A 14,382-nucleotide genomic window follows, 5' to 3' on the forward strand; every position below is an offset into this window, starting at 1 on the left:
AGGCTGCTGGTTCGGCCGTGGATACTTCTGTATCTGTGGGCAGATGGCTGCAGGGTGAACAGGCTGTGGCTGGCCTCCCCGAAGCCGCTGATGGTTTTAATCACCGTCTGCAGAACCCTGCTGTCCTCGGCTGTGCAGGATCCACACCAGTCAGTGGGGTTACCAGTGAGCGTCCTTTCTGTTGCTTCTCTGTAAAAGCTAGCAGGAAACTGGCACAGGAATTTTTCAGTTTCCTCAAAGACATACAGTCGTGATGTGTGAGTGTGAGGACGTGCTGCTTTGTTTCATATCGTTATAAGTCGAAACATCTTTCTTTGTTCGTAAATGAAGTAAAACAAAGTGACGACCATCACCATGGACTCTTGTGATGGGCACCTTTTTGCTGTTTTCTGATTGATGAAATATTTAGTTCCTCCAGCTTCTTCACGTGTCGTCCCCCTGGTTCCTCTGCCACGTTTCGTGCTGCTTCGTAGAAATGAATTTGGTTGTGGTCTGAACATAAGACACGGCGCCGGGTGGGTTTTTCAAACCTAGAGTGAATGAAAACATCTGTTCGTGCAATCACTGAGTCTTTGATCCCGTCCAGCACAAATCTTACAGATCTATTTTAGGCTCAGAACTTGGCTGAAAGCCGTGATAGACGACTTCACACAGTGAACTGGCTTCACACTGTTCGGAACAAGAGAGCTAATCGTATATTTGAAGCTTTGAAGTGCTTAATAACCCAGGAATGACATAATATGACATCATCAATAAATCTCTCAGTTCTGGTATCGTTCCCACTGCTTTTAAAACAGCCGTGGTTGCGCTCTTAATAAAAAGACCCAACCTTGACCCACAAACTCTTTTTCAATTACAGACGATCTCAAATCTCCCCCTCGTGTCTGAACTGTTGGAGAAGGTGGTCGGCAGCCAACTCACTCCCCGTCTGTTCAGTCTGTAATAACCTTCTTGATGACTTTCAGTCCAGTTTTAGACTTAAAACTCTCCTGGAGCTGCACGAAGGAAACTAACGACTTATTAATTACAATGGAGATTTCATCTGTCTTGCTGTCATTAGATTTAAGTGCCGCCTTTGACACTGTGGACCACCACATCCGTCTACAATGTCTTGAGGACCTCACTGGTCTCAAGGGACTCTGTTGGCTCCGTTCATACCCGACTAATAAAACAGAACTCGTTGCTTAGAATAATAATGTGTCTTCTTGCTCAAAGGTCAGGTATGGTGTTCCACAGGGATCTGTACTCGATCCACGTCTCTGGCCTACCTTTGACAGCAACATAAAGTCTCCAGTTGGTCCAGAAAACCTGCCGGAGTCCTCACAAGATCAAAGAGGTTGCATCATTTAACCGTAGTACTGATGTCTCTGCATTGGCTACTGGTTCAAAATCCTCCTTCTTACCTGTCAGGCTTTAAATGTTTGCCCCCCCTCATGTATCTCCAGTCTTATGTTTCCATAGACTTCAGCACATCCTTTACTTCCCTTGCAGCGGAGTACCTGACTCTTCTGGATTTGATAGGAGCTCTTTTGGTGGTCGAGCCTGGAGCTCCACCGCACATCCAGGAAGCGAGCTCTGTTCATAACTGAAAGCACATCCTGAATCATCGCAGTGATCTCTCCAGCTTCCTCCCCCAACCGCATTGTCATGTTGACACTGTTACTAGTGTGTGTGTGTGTGTGTGTGTGTGTGTGTGTGTGTGTGTGTGTGTGTACTTTTCATGCAGTGTTGCGTGCTTCCTTTCCTGATGTTGTTTTCACTGATTTATAAATTGTTGTGTCTGTATGATGGACGTGAAGCTCGCTGGGGACGGTGTCCAGTTTGTCCATAAAGATCAATGAAGGTCAAATTAGGTCTTCTTAGGTACTGTGTGTGTGTGTGTGTGTGTGTCTGTGTGTGTCTGTGTGTGTGTGTGTGTGTGTGTGTGTCGCAGTGTTTTTCTCCATCTTTGTTTCCTGCCCATTAGTTACCAGACTGTCAAAGGTTAGAGCAGGTGTGTGTGTTTTATGGATATTCAATAGAGAGAGACACCACACACACACACACACGCAGCAGGAAGTGTGTGTTCCAAAGCTAAATGTCACACCTGTCGTTGGCGATGTGGATGAAAAGGCTCAATTATCCATCCTCACAAACACACACAGTCCTCTCTCTCTGCTTCTGTTCTCTCTCTCTCTCTTTTTTCCTCTGTTTTTCCTCCCTCCCTCTCTCTCTCTCTCTCTCTCTCTCTCTCTCTCTCTCTCTCTCCCTCTCTCTCTCTCTCTCTCTCTCTCTCTCTCTCTCTCTCTCTCTCTCTCTTCATCCTCCTCCTTCTGCACGTCCCTCTTTAATTTCTCCATTCTTCCTCGTAGTCTCTTCAGGATGTGTGTAGGTAATTAAAATGTCCTTTCTGATAAATGAACTGAGCTGTCAGGGAAATGCCTCTCGCTGCATCACAGATTTTTCTTTTCTGCATTTGATTTTGGCTTCATGGTTCAGGGAATCTGCTTCATTAGTGTTCACAGTCGCTCTATATGCTCAAACAGATGCGTAACAGCAAATGCAAGACTACAGAACACACATCAAGGCATTTGCACACTCCAGAGGACAGCGGAAAGAAGTCGGCTTTAAGCAAACGAGTCAGACTTGCTGCTTTCAATTAAATTGCAGTTGGATTTCCTCCTCAAATTAGGAGGGATTTCCTCGAGTCCAGTGCTTTCTCTGTGGGGAAGAAAACATTCAAACTTCAACAAATTGCGTGGGAAACGAGTGGAAATGTGTTGTTTTTCAGTGGAATTTCATCAGATTCTCTCCAGCTGATGGTGCTTCTTCACTGAGACTTGATGCTTGGAATAAAGTGTGAAAAGGTTGGATGAAGTTTTTTAAGCCAACAAGGATGAAAAAAATATTATTTTGACTGCAAAGAGAAAGATTTGTTCCTCTGTATGGCTCAGTCTTTGACCTTCAGGTTTGAGAAACAGTGTGCAAAACAACCTGATTTGAAATGTTCTCAGCGTGAGCCAAAGCAGGACGTTCACTCCCTCCTGTTTCTCTCAGACGACCTGCAGCTTCATTCAGGGTCTTTTGTTACCTGGTCTGTTCAGGTGAATCCTGCAGTTGTCTTAAACAACATGCTCTCGGTGTTATGGACGCCTCCTCCTCAGACAGATGTTTAACATCATGAAGGTGTGAAACCTCTATCAGACCGGTGTTTCATCATGTCTGTTTTTTTAATTAGAACTGAACTAATGAGTATTTGCAGCCTGTAGGCTTCCTCCTGCGATTAATCCACACGTGTAGAAAAGGAGGCCAGTCGCTGTTGGGTGCGCCTGTTGAGAGGCACCAGGGGGGAACTTCAACCACAAGGATGAAAACCACACCTGGTACCGCAGAGGACGGTCGACCACAGAGAAACTGAGCACAAACCCTTCAGGTGTGGAGTGAGGCAGATTAAAAAAGCAGCTCTGCAAATCCATCTTGTCCGTCACTGCTGGAAGTAGGTGGGTCCTGCAGCGCCCCCCGTTGGCCACATTTGCAGCTCTGTGATGCAGGTGTTAAGTCTTCCGGTTTGTACAAAAACAAATTTAGGCTGAGTTTCATTGGAGGGACGAGAGGCAGAGATGCTACATGAGGTGACGCTGGTGCTGCGAAAACAACAGGAAGTTAGTTTGACCTGATGAACACAGTCAGCAGCTGCAGCAGAAGCTCGTGGAGATATTTTAAAACCTTCATGCCCAGTGTGTCAAACAGCACTTCTTCTCTGAGTCACACTGAGTCCAATCTGAAAACACAAACACGACATATTTTTAGATTCGGTGTGTTTCCAGGGGATGTCAGAACTCCACAGCTTTTCATCCACATCCTCTGATAGCTGCCTGTACATCCACTGGTGCACTGCTAACAGCTGCTAATAGCTAATGCAGTGAATCCAACTCGACACTTCCTGTTTACATCCAACATACATGTTACAAAGGTCACGCCTCAGCCACATTTTAACATTTTGAGTTTGTCTCACAGAGCAGTGAACCTGGCTGCGTCCTTACATACCGACTCTGCTGTGGGTGAAGAGTTAAAACCTGGTCCTGGAGTTCAGGTTAAGACTGGCTTTAGCTCAGGAATGTGTTATGCCAGAGTAAGTGTGTGTGTGTGTGTGTGAGAGAGAGAGAGAGAGAGAGAAGTCTAATGGCTAATGTGGCCATTAATTTATAACATTCTTAATCATTATTTTATTTCCTCCAACCCACCAACTACCTGCAATTAGTCAGGACGGTTTCCTGACCTCGACCCGGTCGGCCTGTAGGTCACAGCCGAGCCCACAGCGAGCCGTCCGCCTGATTAAAATAACTGAGAAACTTCCTGTTTATGCAGACTTAAGTTTGGATGGTTCATTGCTGGTGTGCAGAATCTGTATGAGGCTCATTTTTTTAATATTTGCAGTGTACTCAAATTCAGATTTAAGCTAAAAACAGACCAAAATACTGTATGTTTACAAGTTAAGCAGAAAAAGAAATTCCATTTATTTCCTTTTTTTTTTTTTTTTTCAATATTATTTTGATATATTCGATTTTGATCTTTGATTTGATCTTTATTTATTCTGTTCTGCATCATTTTGAAATCAGAACAAAAGTGATTCAAACCATGAAAGTTTACTTTTCAGCTTCAGTTGTGAGAAAACTGGCAGTAAAGTGATAAACACACGTCCGAGTTAGGGGACAAGATATTTTTATCCAATCAGATTCTCCGCTGATTGAACCTGACAGCAGGTGTGACTGGACATTAATGAGTCCAATCACGTACAGTGTCACTCTGTGCTGGAAAGAATCAGCTAAAGGCAAACTGGTGATCCTGTGGTTTAAAGCTGAATTGTTGTTTCGAGTCACCGTCTGCATGTATTGATCAGTATTGATTAAGTATTGATCGGTACATTTGACACCTGTGTCAGTGTGTGTTGACCTCTGAACGGAGCACTTTGATAGAGTCAGACGATCCGTCTGTGTTCAGCGGTTTGTCATGACTTTGATTTTGATCACAGAGTCATCAGTCCGGCCCCGACCAATCACAGATTGTCGCCTTCCATGACTTTGGATGACAGGTGGAGCGACTTCCTGTTCCACCTGACTGTTACTCGTTCATGGCTGTGTTCGTCAGTAGGAAAGTGGCGAGCGTGTGGGTGATGGACCATGTGATATAATGCTCCTGACCTGAGGGTGAGTTAAATATTCACAGCCTCACTGAAATGAAATAAAAGCATTCCTCTTTTTACCGCCCTCTGCTCTCATTGGTCGACATCACAGAAGTTGTCAAGTTCGGTGCCAGATGAAAAAGCCTTGTCGTCGTGAGACATCCCAGATGCTGCTTTCTTTATCTGTGACGCACTACAGCAACAGCTACACGGTTAATTTAGTCCAAATTTTACCTTCAGATCAAATAATTAGCGTGCCTGAAAACACAAGGTTTTGCTTTAAAATGAAAAATTTAGGCAGCTCCTTATGTGTTTTTGCAACTCGTGCATGATTTATGTCACCGCTGGCCGTTTCCCAAAGCATAACGTCGTGTTCCTGTGTTTAGCTTTTTAATTAGTTTTTCATATCTCACTCTTTCATGCTTCTTTCTTTCTTACCTTCATGAAGCATCACTTTCCTCTAGTGTCTGTGGAAATCACATTACACAGAAGCAGTGAGATAATCCATCACAATAAACACTATTTCTGTTGTTTTTTTGTTTGGTTGTTTGCCAGTAATGTGGTGATGCTCCTCGTATGTATAACTGCAGCCGCACACAGAAACAGCGTGTGGATATTAAATGTGATGGATTAACTGAAGCTGGTCAGTTTAGTTTCACAGCATGCTGGAAGAAATTAAAAGCAGCGGCAGCCTCGAGGTCAGGAAACAGGGATTTAAAGTTCTCGTGCTATACTGTGGCACACGTTAATGTTCAGCAGTGTGCACAGGGTCAGGGTCAGGGTCAGGGTCGAGGTCAGGGTCAGGGTCAGGGTCGGGGTGGCTAAAACATGGTGAAACACCGATGTTGTGCATAGTGTGGGGAGTGTTTCTACGCGTCGTGTCACACTCACATCAGGCTCAGCTGGAAAAATATGCCAGCTGATAAAATTTACACAGAAAAATACACGATTCACATTTAAATTTTCGTATTACAATATTGGCAAATATCACCTGTATAGATATCTGCTGCTCAGCGACACAGCGCAAATGTTAGGAATCACAAGCAAACTGGCCTGTGAACATTTGCACTGCCTGAGAAAGACCATGTATTTCCATGTCGTGTGAATCTAAATTAAATCTGAGACATTTTCGGCGGCCAGCGGTCTACCTGCCAATTTCTACCCACTGCAGAGGAGAGATTGGTGTGGCTCTGATGGAGAGAGATAAGTGCTGGCTTTTGTGCTGAGAGAGGAGTATGTCCCCCACAGTGCCTTGCTCAAAGTGGCTTTGGAAAAATTGATGAGAAACCGCGGCTGGCGAGGAGCTCAGCAAATTGCTTTCAAGTCCTTCCACTTGTGTTGTTCCAGTGCTTGAGCTCGAGAGACGGAGGGATTATTTTTTTCCAGCAGATTTCTTTGGGGGAGCGATGACAGACAAACTGAGAGCAGGTGGATGGAAACACAATGACGACTGTAGACGGCGGTAGGCTGTCGATGGATGCAAATGTTGGTCATGTGGCTGAAAACATGGATGTGTTATCTGATGTGGATGTTGCCTGTTGAGCAGGAATAAGGTATCGATGCGGTGAGGCGGTGAGACCAATGAGTCCAGCCAGCAGGCACTCTGAGGGGGCGAGGGTGGAGGCCGCCCCCCCTCGTTAGCACAACGACCAGGTCAGGCCGGAGGGGTCGTTTTGTTAAACATGTTAGTCTGGTCTGCCTGACTCATTGATCTGAACGAGGCTCGTGCAGGTAAGAAGCTCCGACCTCGATCGCGCCTCTGAAATATCAGCAGTCCGACTGTGCTGTGTATCGATAAATCCATGCTGCCGTCTGTGCTGCTGAAGCTGCATGGATGGATTTTTAATTACGCCGTTTTTCCCTCAGTGGAAGAGCGAGAGGATCATGAGACGCACTGCTGCCTGCAGTATTCCTATAAGATAAGATAAGATAAGATAAGACTTTATTTATCCCACACTGGGGAAACTGCCTTTTACAGCATCATTTACACTTAATGTTTCATCATGACATCCATCTGTTGGAGTGAAACAACACATTTACTGTGGTTCCACATGGTTCCACATTACCTGGTCAGCCTGTGACGCCTTTCTTACCTCCATAATAAAACTTCAGGGACATTACACAGAGGTGTGTAGTTCAGAAGGGTGTGATAACGTTCGTCATGACTTTATGTTCACACCTACGACTGCAGGTCGCTGTAGATACTGACCGTTTTCTAAGAAGTTTAATGTTCATTTTGTGAAAAGTCAGTGGGAGAGATTGGTTTGGAGGGCTTTAAGTCGGAGCAGTATAGAAGACATGAAAGCCTTTTCACTGGACTCGACACAGTGAATACAGAAGCTGCGACTTCAAAGCACGTTTTCGTACACGCGGTCCTGCGGCTGAGAATCGAGCGAGGGATTTGTATCGTAATCTGAAGGCGTACCTGTAGATAACTCTGTGTGAACAGAGAAGCCACAAACCTGCAGCAAACAACGGACCTCATACTCACAAACTTCTGATCAGAATTCCAAACAGCATTTAGCAAAATGTACAAGCTGATGTAAAAATGGCCTGAAGTGTGAAACTTCGGCAGGAGTTTAAGTGTTCCTCTCACATCTTCCAGGAGGAGATGAAGAGTGATTGGTTGACAGATGACTTGTGGACGGCTGTTTGGATGAGCAGATGAACAGATTTCATGATATGAAAATATGCACAGAAATGGGTAAACTGATGCCTCCCACAGAGCTTTGCCTCCAGCGGAGCTTTTGAAACCAGTGAGAAACTGTGAATAACAGAAGTTACCCAGTCGTTCCACTTCAGACCGTAAGTGTTATTTCCCCTCACATTTACTGGAGGGGAGGGGGAGGAAGACTGACTGACGGAGGGGGAGATGGAAAGTGTAACAGGGAACAGAAACAATGACGAAGGGGAATAGGGAACGTGAAGAAAGGGAACGATGAGGATGGTGAGATGAAACAACTTGAGTAAAAAAAGAGAGTGGCAGTCAGGACTCGGTACAAGCTAGCTGTCAGTGCTAATAGACAGAGAAGGATGGAGGGAGGAAAAAGGGAAGAGATGTTCAGGCCAAACAACCTGTCACCAGCTATAACGGAGCATAACGCAACACAGCTGCCTTGTCTGAATGTCAGAGAGAGAAACTTCCCTGGCAGCTCGGAGAGGAGAATCTAAACGATGCCCTCAAACGGACAGACGTGTCCGCCTCAGCAGCACGGCCACAGAAACGGAGACGGCGGTCTCAGTCAGCTCTGCTGAGCACGAATCAGCTCAGATGGCCGCTTTTCCAAAACTCTGCATCATTTTCTGGTCTGAGGTTCTGTTTCTGTCCTGCCGCCCACAGGACGCTCAAACATGAAAACAACTTCTGCAAAGACCTTTGAATCAACTCGACCAGAGCAGCAGCTGACACGAGCGAAGGCGTTCATCAGCTCACTTTAATCAGGTCAGCGTCTTGGAGGCTTGAAGGACTTGTGAGCAATAAGATGCTTGGGCTTTGTTTTTTCAAGGTTTGGCGATGGGTTCATGATAACGCTGTTCTCATAACTGTTGACATTGTTTAAAATATGTCCAAATACAAACAGTCAGTTTGTTCTGAGGCGTCTTCCACCGTCTACACGTAAACCTGGCCTCGCCCTCTTCTTCTTCTTCTTCTTCTTCTTCTTCTTCTTCTTCTTCTTCTTCTTCTTCTTCTTCTTCTTCTTCTTCTTCTTCTTCTTCTTCTTCTTCTTCTCCTCCTCCTTCTTCTTCTTCTTCTTCTGTTGAATGTTCTGCTGGACTGTCCCCTTCCCCATCTGTGCCTGAAAGGTTTCGTCATTGTGTGAAGGAGCTTCACACGACACAGGGTGATGTAGCGGGTGGTGTTTGCATTGAGCCTGACAGCCATTTGCTTTGAGTTGGAGGTGATTGTGTTCAACGGGAGTAATTCATTTCTATCAGTTCTGTGACAAACGTCTCAGTGATGACGTTCTCATCCACTCCTGCGATTTTGCATTTGTTGATATGTCTCTGCACTCGACAGCTCTTTGGCAACGATGTGATGTTTGACTCTTTTCTTCTTCCTGTTCCTCCAGACATTCGGGGCCTGCAGGGTTTCCTGGACCAGACGTCCCGTCAGGGCGTGGACGTGGCCTTGCAGAGAGTGGACAGGAACATCAGCAAAGTCTTCACCAACCTCTTCACCACCATGAGGACTGAGGAGCTCAACCGGTACAGAGACACCCTGCGTCGAGCCATCCTGCTGCTCAGCCCCCACGGAGCGCACACGTTCATCCAGCAGGTCGGTCCACGTCCCTTCATTGGCTGAAGCTCGTGTTTACATGCAGGGAATGAAGCTGCGTGTGAGCAGATGAGTGTGTGTGGGACCAATGTCTGTTTGTGTGCATACAACACATGTCTGCACACATCAGGAAACGCATGTGTTCATATGGAGCGAATGGATTTAGAGGTGTGTGAGGAGGAACTCTGCGTGGAAGCAGTGAAGTGAAGAAGCACATATGTGAAGCTACACTAATAAGTGCACATGGAGACATGACACGCAGGAAATGAATCTGAATGAGCACGCGTGTTTTATTGGAGGGGATAACAGCCTTATCACGGACCCCTGCATGTACACCACAGTGTACGAGTAATTGTACATAAGCATTCACACAATGTCTGCAGAATTGGAAGAATGAGAAAAACACCGGAGTCCGGGAGTGTTCATGCATTATTCCGAGGTGGTTAGCCTCGACGCTAACCTTGTAGTCACGTCACAGAAATTGCTTAAATTAGCGACTTCTACATTCTACACCGTTTTACTACCAGGTGATACAAGCAGCGTGCAGGTCCTGCACAATTAGCTGAATCAGTTCTGTTAGTTTTACACTCGCAGCCTCTCTGCCAGCAGTCTGCTGATGTGTCCCTAGTTCTTTCCACAAAGATATCGTCGGTGTCAGATCTGGAAGTTTGGAAAGTTTTCACTCTCATCTGCTCTTAATGACGGTTTAAAGGATATAACGTGAACGTGTGTGTAAAGGCGGCAGATGGATGTTTCAACGAGTGTGTACACAAAGAAGCTGATTGATCACCTGAGGCTGTGTGAGCAGTAGGTGGGAATGACCTCGACCGACCTTAACCTCACAGCACAGAGTGTACCTGTAGTTGGTCGGTGTTGATTTGGGGACAGATGCTGCTTATCATAGAAGTATTTCAGGTATATTATATTCTATCATCCTCTCACTCTGATCATGAATGTTACTCTGAGTATACAAACTGCAGTACTTCAGCACCAGGAATTTATCAGTACACACAGTCGGGCTGCTGAGTCGTGGTCGGGGCCGTCGATTGTAACCGTCACAAAACTGAGTCAGTCAAAGGATCAGTGAGTCAGACGGACGAGGCCAACATGTCCAACAGAGCAGCTCTTCTGCCCTCGTGCTCTGTCTGCTACAAGGAGACGCAGAGGGCAGAGGGTTCACAGGGAACAAGCAAGCGGAGAGGGGACACACGAATGTACACACGGTGAGAGTGTGTGTGTGTGTGTGTGTGTGTGTGTGTGTGTGTGTGTGTGTGTGTGTGTGTGTGTGTGTGTGGACGAATAACGACTGCATGACAGAAACAACGAGTGTGTGAAGAGATCAAGTCTGTCTGTCCACACTGTCCACTGTGTGCGCGCCCAGGTGTAAGTGACCACCTGGAGTGACAGATGGAGCTGGTTGGTCCACACACACACACACACGCACACACACACACACACACACACACAGAGAAACTTGTCCAAGGGGGTGCTGAGTTTTGCTCAATATTTATTACCTGTTTCATTTTTCACCACGACTCCTGTCCACGGATCACACTGGTGTGTGTGTGTGTGTGTGTGTGTGTGTGTGCGTGTGTGTGTGTGTGTGTGTGTGTGTGTGTGTGTGTGTGTGTGTGTGCGTGTGTGCGACTGAATGCTTTTATTTATTTACATGGTCTGTGTGTGCCCTAGATAAAGACAGAGTTAGAGTTTAGAAGTAAGACGCTGACAGTTGCTAATTTTACTGTGGAATGATCAGCTCATTGTCACTGATCGTCGTCATGAAGTACACACTGCTGCAGTATTTCAGGGTGTGACAAATACATGTATGCAGTTAAATACTGCTATACATAAACCGTGATATGGGTTCAGTTACCTACGGCACATCATACGTTACCTAACAACAGTCAGACAAACGGTGCGTCAGTGCTGACAGAGGCTTCATCTGCAGTGTTGACTTGTAAAGGTTTTGGGGAGTTAAGCCATGTGGAAATGCATTGTGGGTAGTTCATGGAAAACAGAGCATCTGCAACAAAAACATGGGCCGACAGCTCTGATGTTGCAAATCCCAGCAGCCGCTGAGGGAGCGCAGAGGTGGCTGACATCCATCTGCAACACTTTGAACCCCCTTGCATAAATTACCATCATTTTGGGCACAGAGAGAGTGAATAATTATCGATTGCGCCCTGGAAAATGTTTCCAAATTGTGTGACTTTAGTTTAATTTGTTTGACTTTTTTGTTTCCTCGAGATGTTTAATGAAAATGGGCAGAAGGAGGCACGAACGGAATTTAATTACTGTGTTTGTATGCGAAGACTGCGGCTGTGTGCGGATGTGAATTTACATGGTTTGTGATTGTGCGTGTGTGAGTGTGAGTGTGTGTGAGAAAGATTTCCCTCAGTTGACTACAGCAGCAGGCAAAAAGCTTTTTTTGCACAGGGACTTGTACTGTGTGTGTGTGTGTGTGTGTGTGTGTGTGTGCGTGTGTGTGTGTGTGTGTGTGTGTGTGTGCGCGCGCGCCTCATGCCTTATTTATCTTCTTTGTGGGAGTGTGTCACTCAGCCTCCACGGTGCTGGGAGACCTCTGACCTCAAAGACACACACACACACACACACACACACACACACACACACACACACACACACACACACACACACCTCGCCTCATTCATATTGACATCTTGGGCCTCCTTCTTACAAATCTCTACCTGCCAGGAGTGTGTGCGGTTCTGTGTGTGTACATGTGTGTGTAGCAGGCTTTAGACTGCCAGTCAAGCTGTGTTGCCATGGCAGCGGGGTTAAGTATTAATGCGGCTCCCTCTCCTCATCTCGCTCTCACGAACAGGCTGTTATGACTTGATTAACCGCACACACACATGACCACACGTCAACACGTGTTCGCGACATACATGCAACAACATCGAGCAACAGGCAGGAGAGACACGACGCGCTCGCAGCTGAGTCGACGTTAAAGGGTCATTTCACTGTTTTAGAAGAAGGACAGCTGGATGAGCACTGATGCACCATAAAATGAATCAACCACAGTTCACGTTCTGGACTCATCAGGAACTCAGACAGCAGAGACGTGTTTTTACATTGAAAGAGCGGCTTCTCAACATCAGATCTTCTTCCTCTCCTCAAGTCTCCGGGATGCTTCAGAGTTTATTCATTAAGCTTTATTAAACCCTGCGGGGACAGATGGCGCACTCGCAGCCTGGATGGTCAGATTGATGATTCACAGCCTGTCAATCAGCCGCACCCTTAAAGCGTCTCACTTTACCACCTGTGGAGTCGCTTTCACCTGTTTTCCTCAGGTATACATTCATAAATTGCGTACAACCGCCTGTTTTGTCTTGCGCACGCTGGCCACATGTCAATCAGAGCAGAAATCACAGGGAGGAAGTGTGTCGTTTCTGACATGTTGTCATAGTCCTCTGCTGTCATCTCAGTGGTCAGCCGCTGCTCTACCTTATTAATAACAGCAGGAGGTGGAGGCTTCAGCAGGAGGTGGAGGTTTCAGCAGGACGTGGAGGTTTCAGCAGGACGTGGAGGCTTCAGCAGGAGGTGGAGGTTTCAGCAGGAGGTGGAGGCTTCAGCAGGAGGTGGAGGTTTCAGCAGGACGTGGAGGCTTCAGCAGGAGGTGGAGGTTTCAGCAGGACGTGGAGGTTTCAGCAGGACGTGGAGGCTTCAGCAGGAGGTGGAGGTTTCAGCAGGAGGTGGAGGCTTCAGCAGGAGGTGGAGGTTTCAGCAGGACGTGGAGGCTTCAGCAGGAGGTGGAGGTTTCAGCAGGAGGTGGAGGCTTCAGCAGGAGGTGGAGGTTTCAGCAGGACGTGGAGGCTTCAGCAGGAGGTGGAGGTTTCAGCAGGACGTGGAGGCTTCGGCAGCCTCCTATACGCTGACCTACGCATGAAAACAGAGAGAGAAAGAAGAAAACAGGCGCAGCAGGAGGTCGCTCGTCAATCAGCCAAACTGAAAATGTGACCTGATGAAAAGCTGTTACACTTCCATCCAGTACTTGACATGTCCCTCATGCATGTTATTTTAATTGAAACATAGATGAAGTAGTATATGTAAATGTCAGTTTTTGGTTTCCAAAGTGTTTTTGAAGTAAGTTACTGCACACACAGTGAAATGTACACTGGCTGTGAACGCAGCTCGTTCCTCTGCTGTTTGAACAGAGCTCATAAAGCTGATTTCACCTCTCTCAAGCTTAATCATGAGCACGTACACAGAGCTGTGAGGCCGTTTTCTCTCTTACGGTGGTGAAATATTCGGTTTTAGCTTCGACTGTGTGTGCGTGTGTGTGTGCGTGTGTGTATGTGCGCATGCTTTTCTCAGGTATATCTGTCTAATAGTGTTAATGTCTAAAAATGAGTGGGAGGCTTTGGCACTGAAACAAATGGCTTCTGTGTGTGTGTGTGTGTGTGTGTGTGTGTGTGTGTGTGCGTGTGCGTGTGTGTGTGTGTGTGCGTGCGTGCACGTCTTGACGCTGAAACATTCATTAGCACCCGGACATAACGGCGTAGGAGGGTGAGACTGAGCTGAATGAAAGTTGCACTATTCAATAATGTCATGGAAATGTGTTAAAAGCTTTGGCAAGTTTTCACACACACACACACACACACACACACACACACACACACACACACAGATTCAACACACACTGGCTATAGATTTTTCTGCCAGGACTTTTTCTCCGTCCTGTTTCCAGTCGGTCCGGCTGCAGACTTGGTTCACTGGAGGCTTTGGCCTGATTTCAGCCTGATCTCTGAGACGTTACTGTTGGTTTCACGGTGATTTCTGGTCTCTGAATTCACCAAATTATTAACACACGGCCCTGGAACAGTGTGTGATCCAGAGAGAGTCAGAGTTATGTGTGTTTACATCAATCGTTTTGATCTTCATGGTTGACTTGCTGCGTTTTTTAGTTGATGCAGTGCGATTTTAA

General features: G+C 46.4%; 1 protein-coding gene across 4 annotated transcripts in view; it reads left to right on the forward strand.

Annotated features, from left to right (window-relative positions):
- Positions 1-14,382, forward strand: part of grid1b (glutamate receptor, ionotropic, delta 1b) — a 410,627-nt gene that overhangs the window by 272,393 nt on the left and 123,852 nt on the right. For all 4 annotated transcript variants that reach the window (XM_076759895.1, XM_076759896.1, XM_076759897.1 and 1 more), the window contains one exon: positions 9,232-9,437. In XM_076759895.1, coding sequence (XP_076616010.1) covers positions 9,232-9,437 — 206 coding nt within the window. The remainder of the gene's footprint in view (positions 1-9,231; positions 9,438-14,382) is intronic.

Source organism: Chaetodon auriga, chromosome 20 (assembly GCF_051107435.1).
Source record: "Chaetodon auriga isolate fChaAug3 chromosome 20, fChaAug3.hap1, whole genome shotgun sequence".
Lineage (NCBI taxonomy): Eukaryota > Metazoa > Chordata > Actinopteri > Chaetodontiformes > Chaetodontidae > Chaetodon > Chaetodon auriga.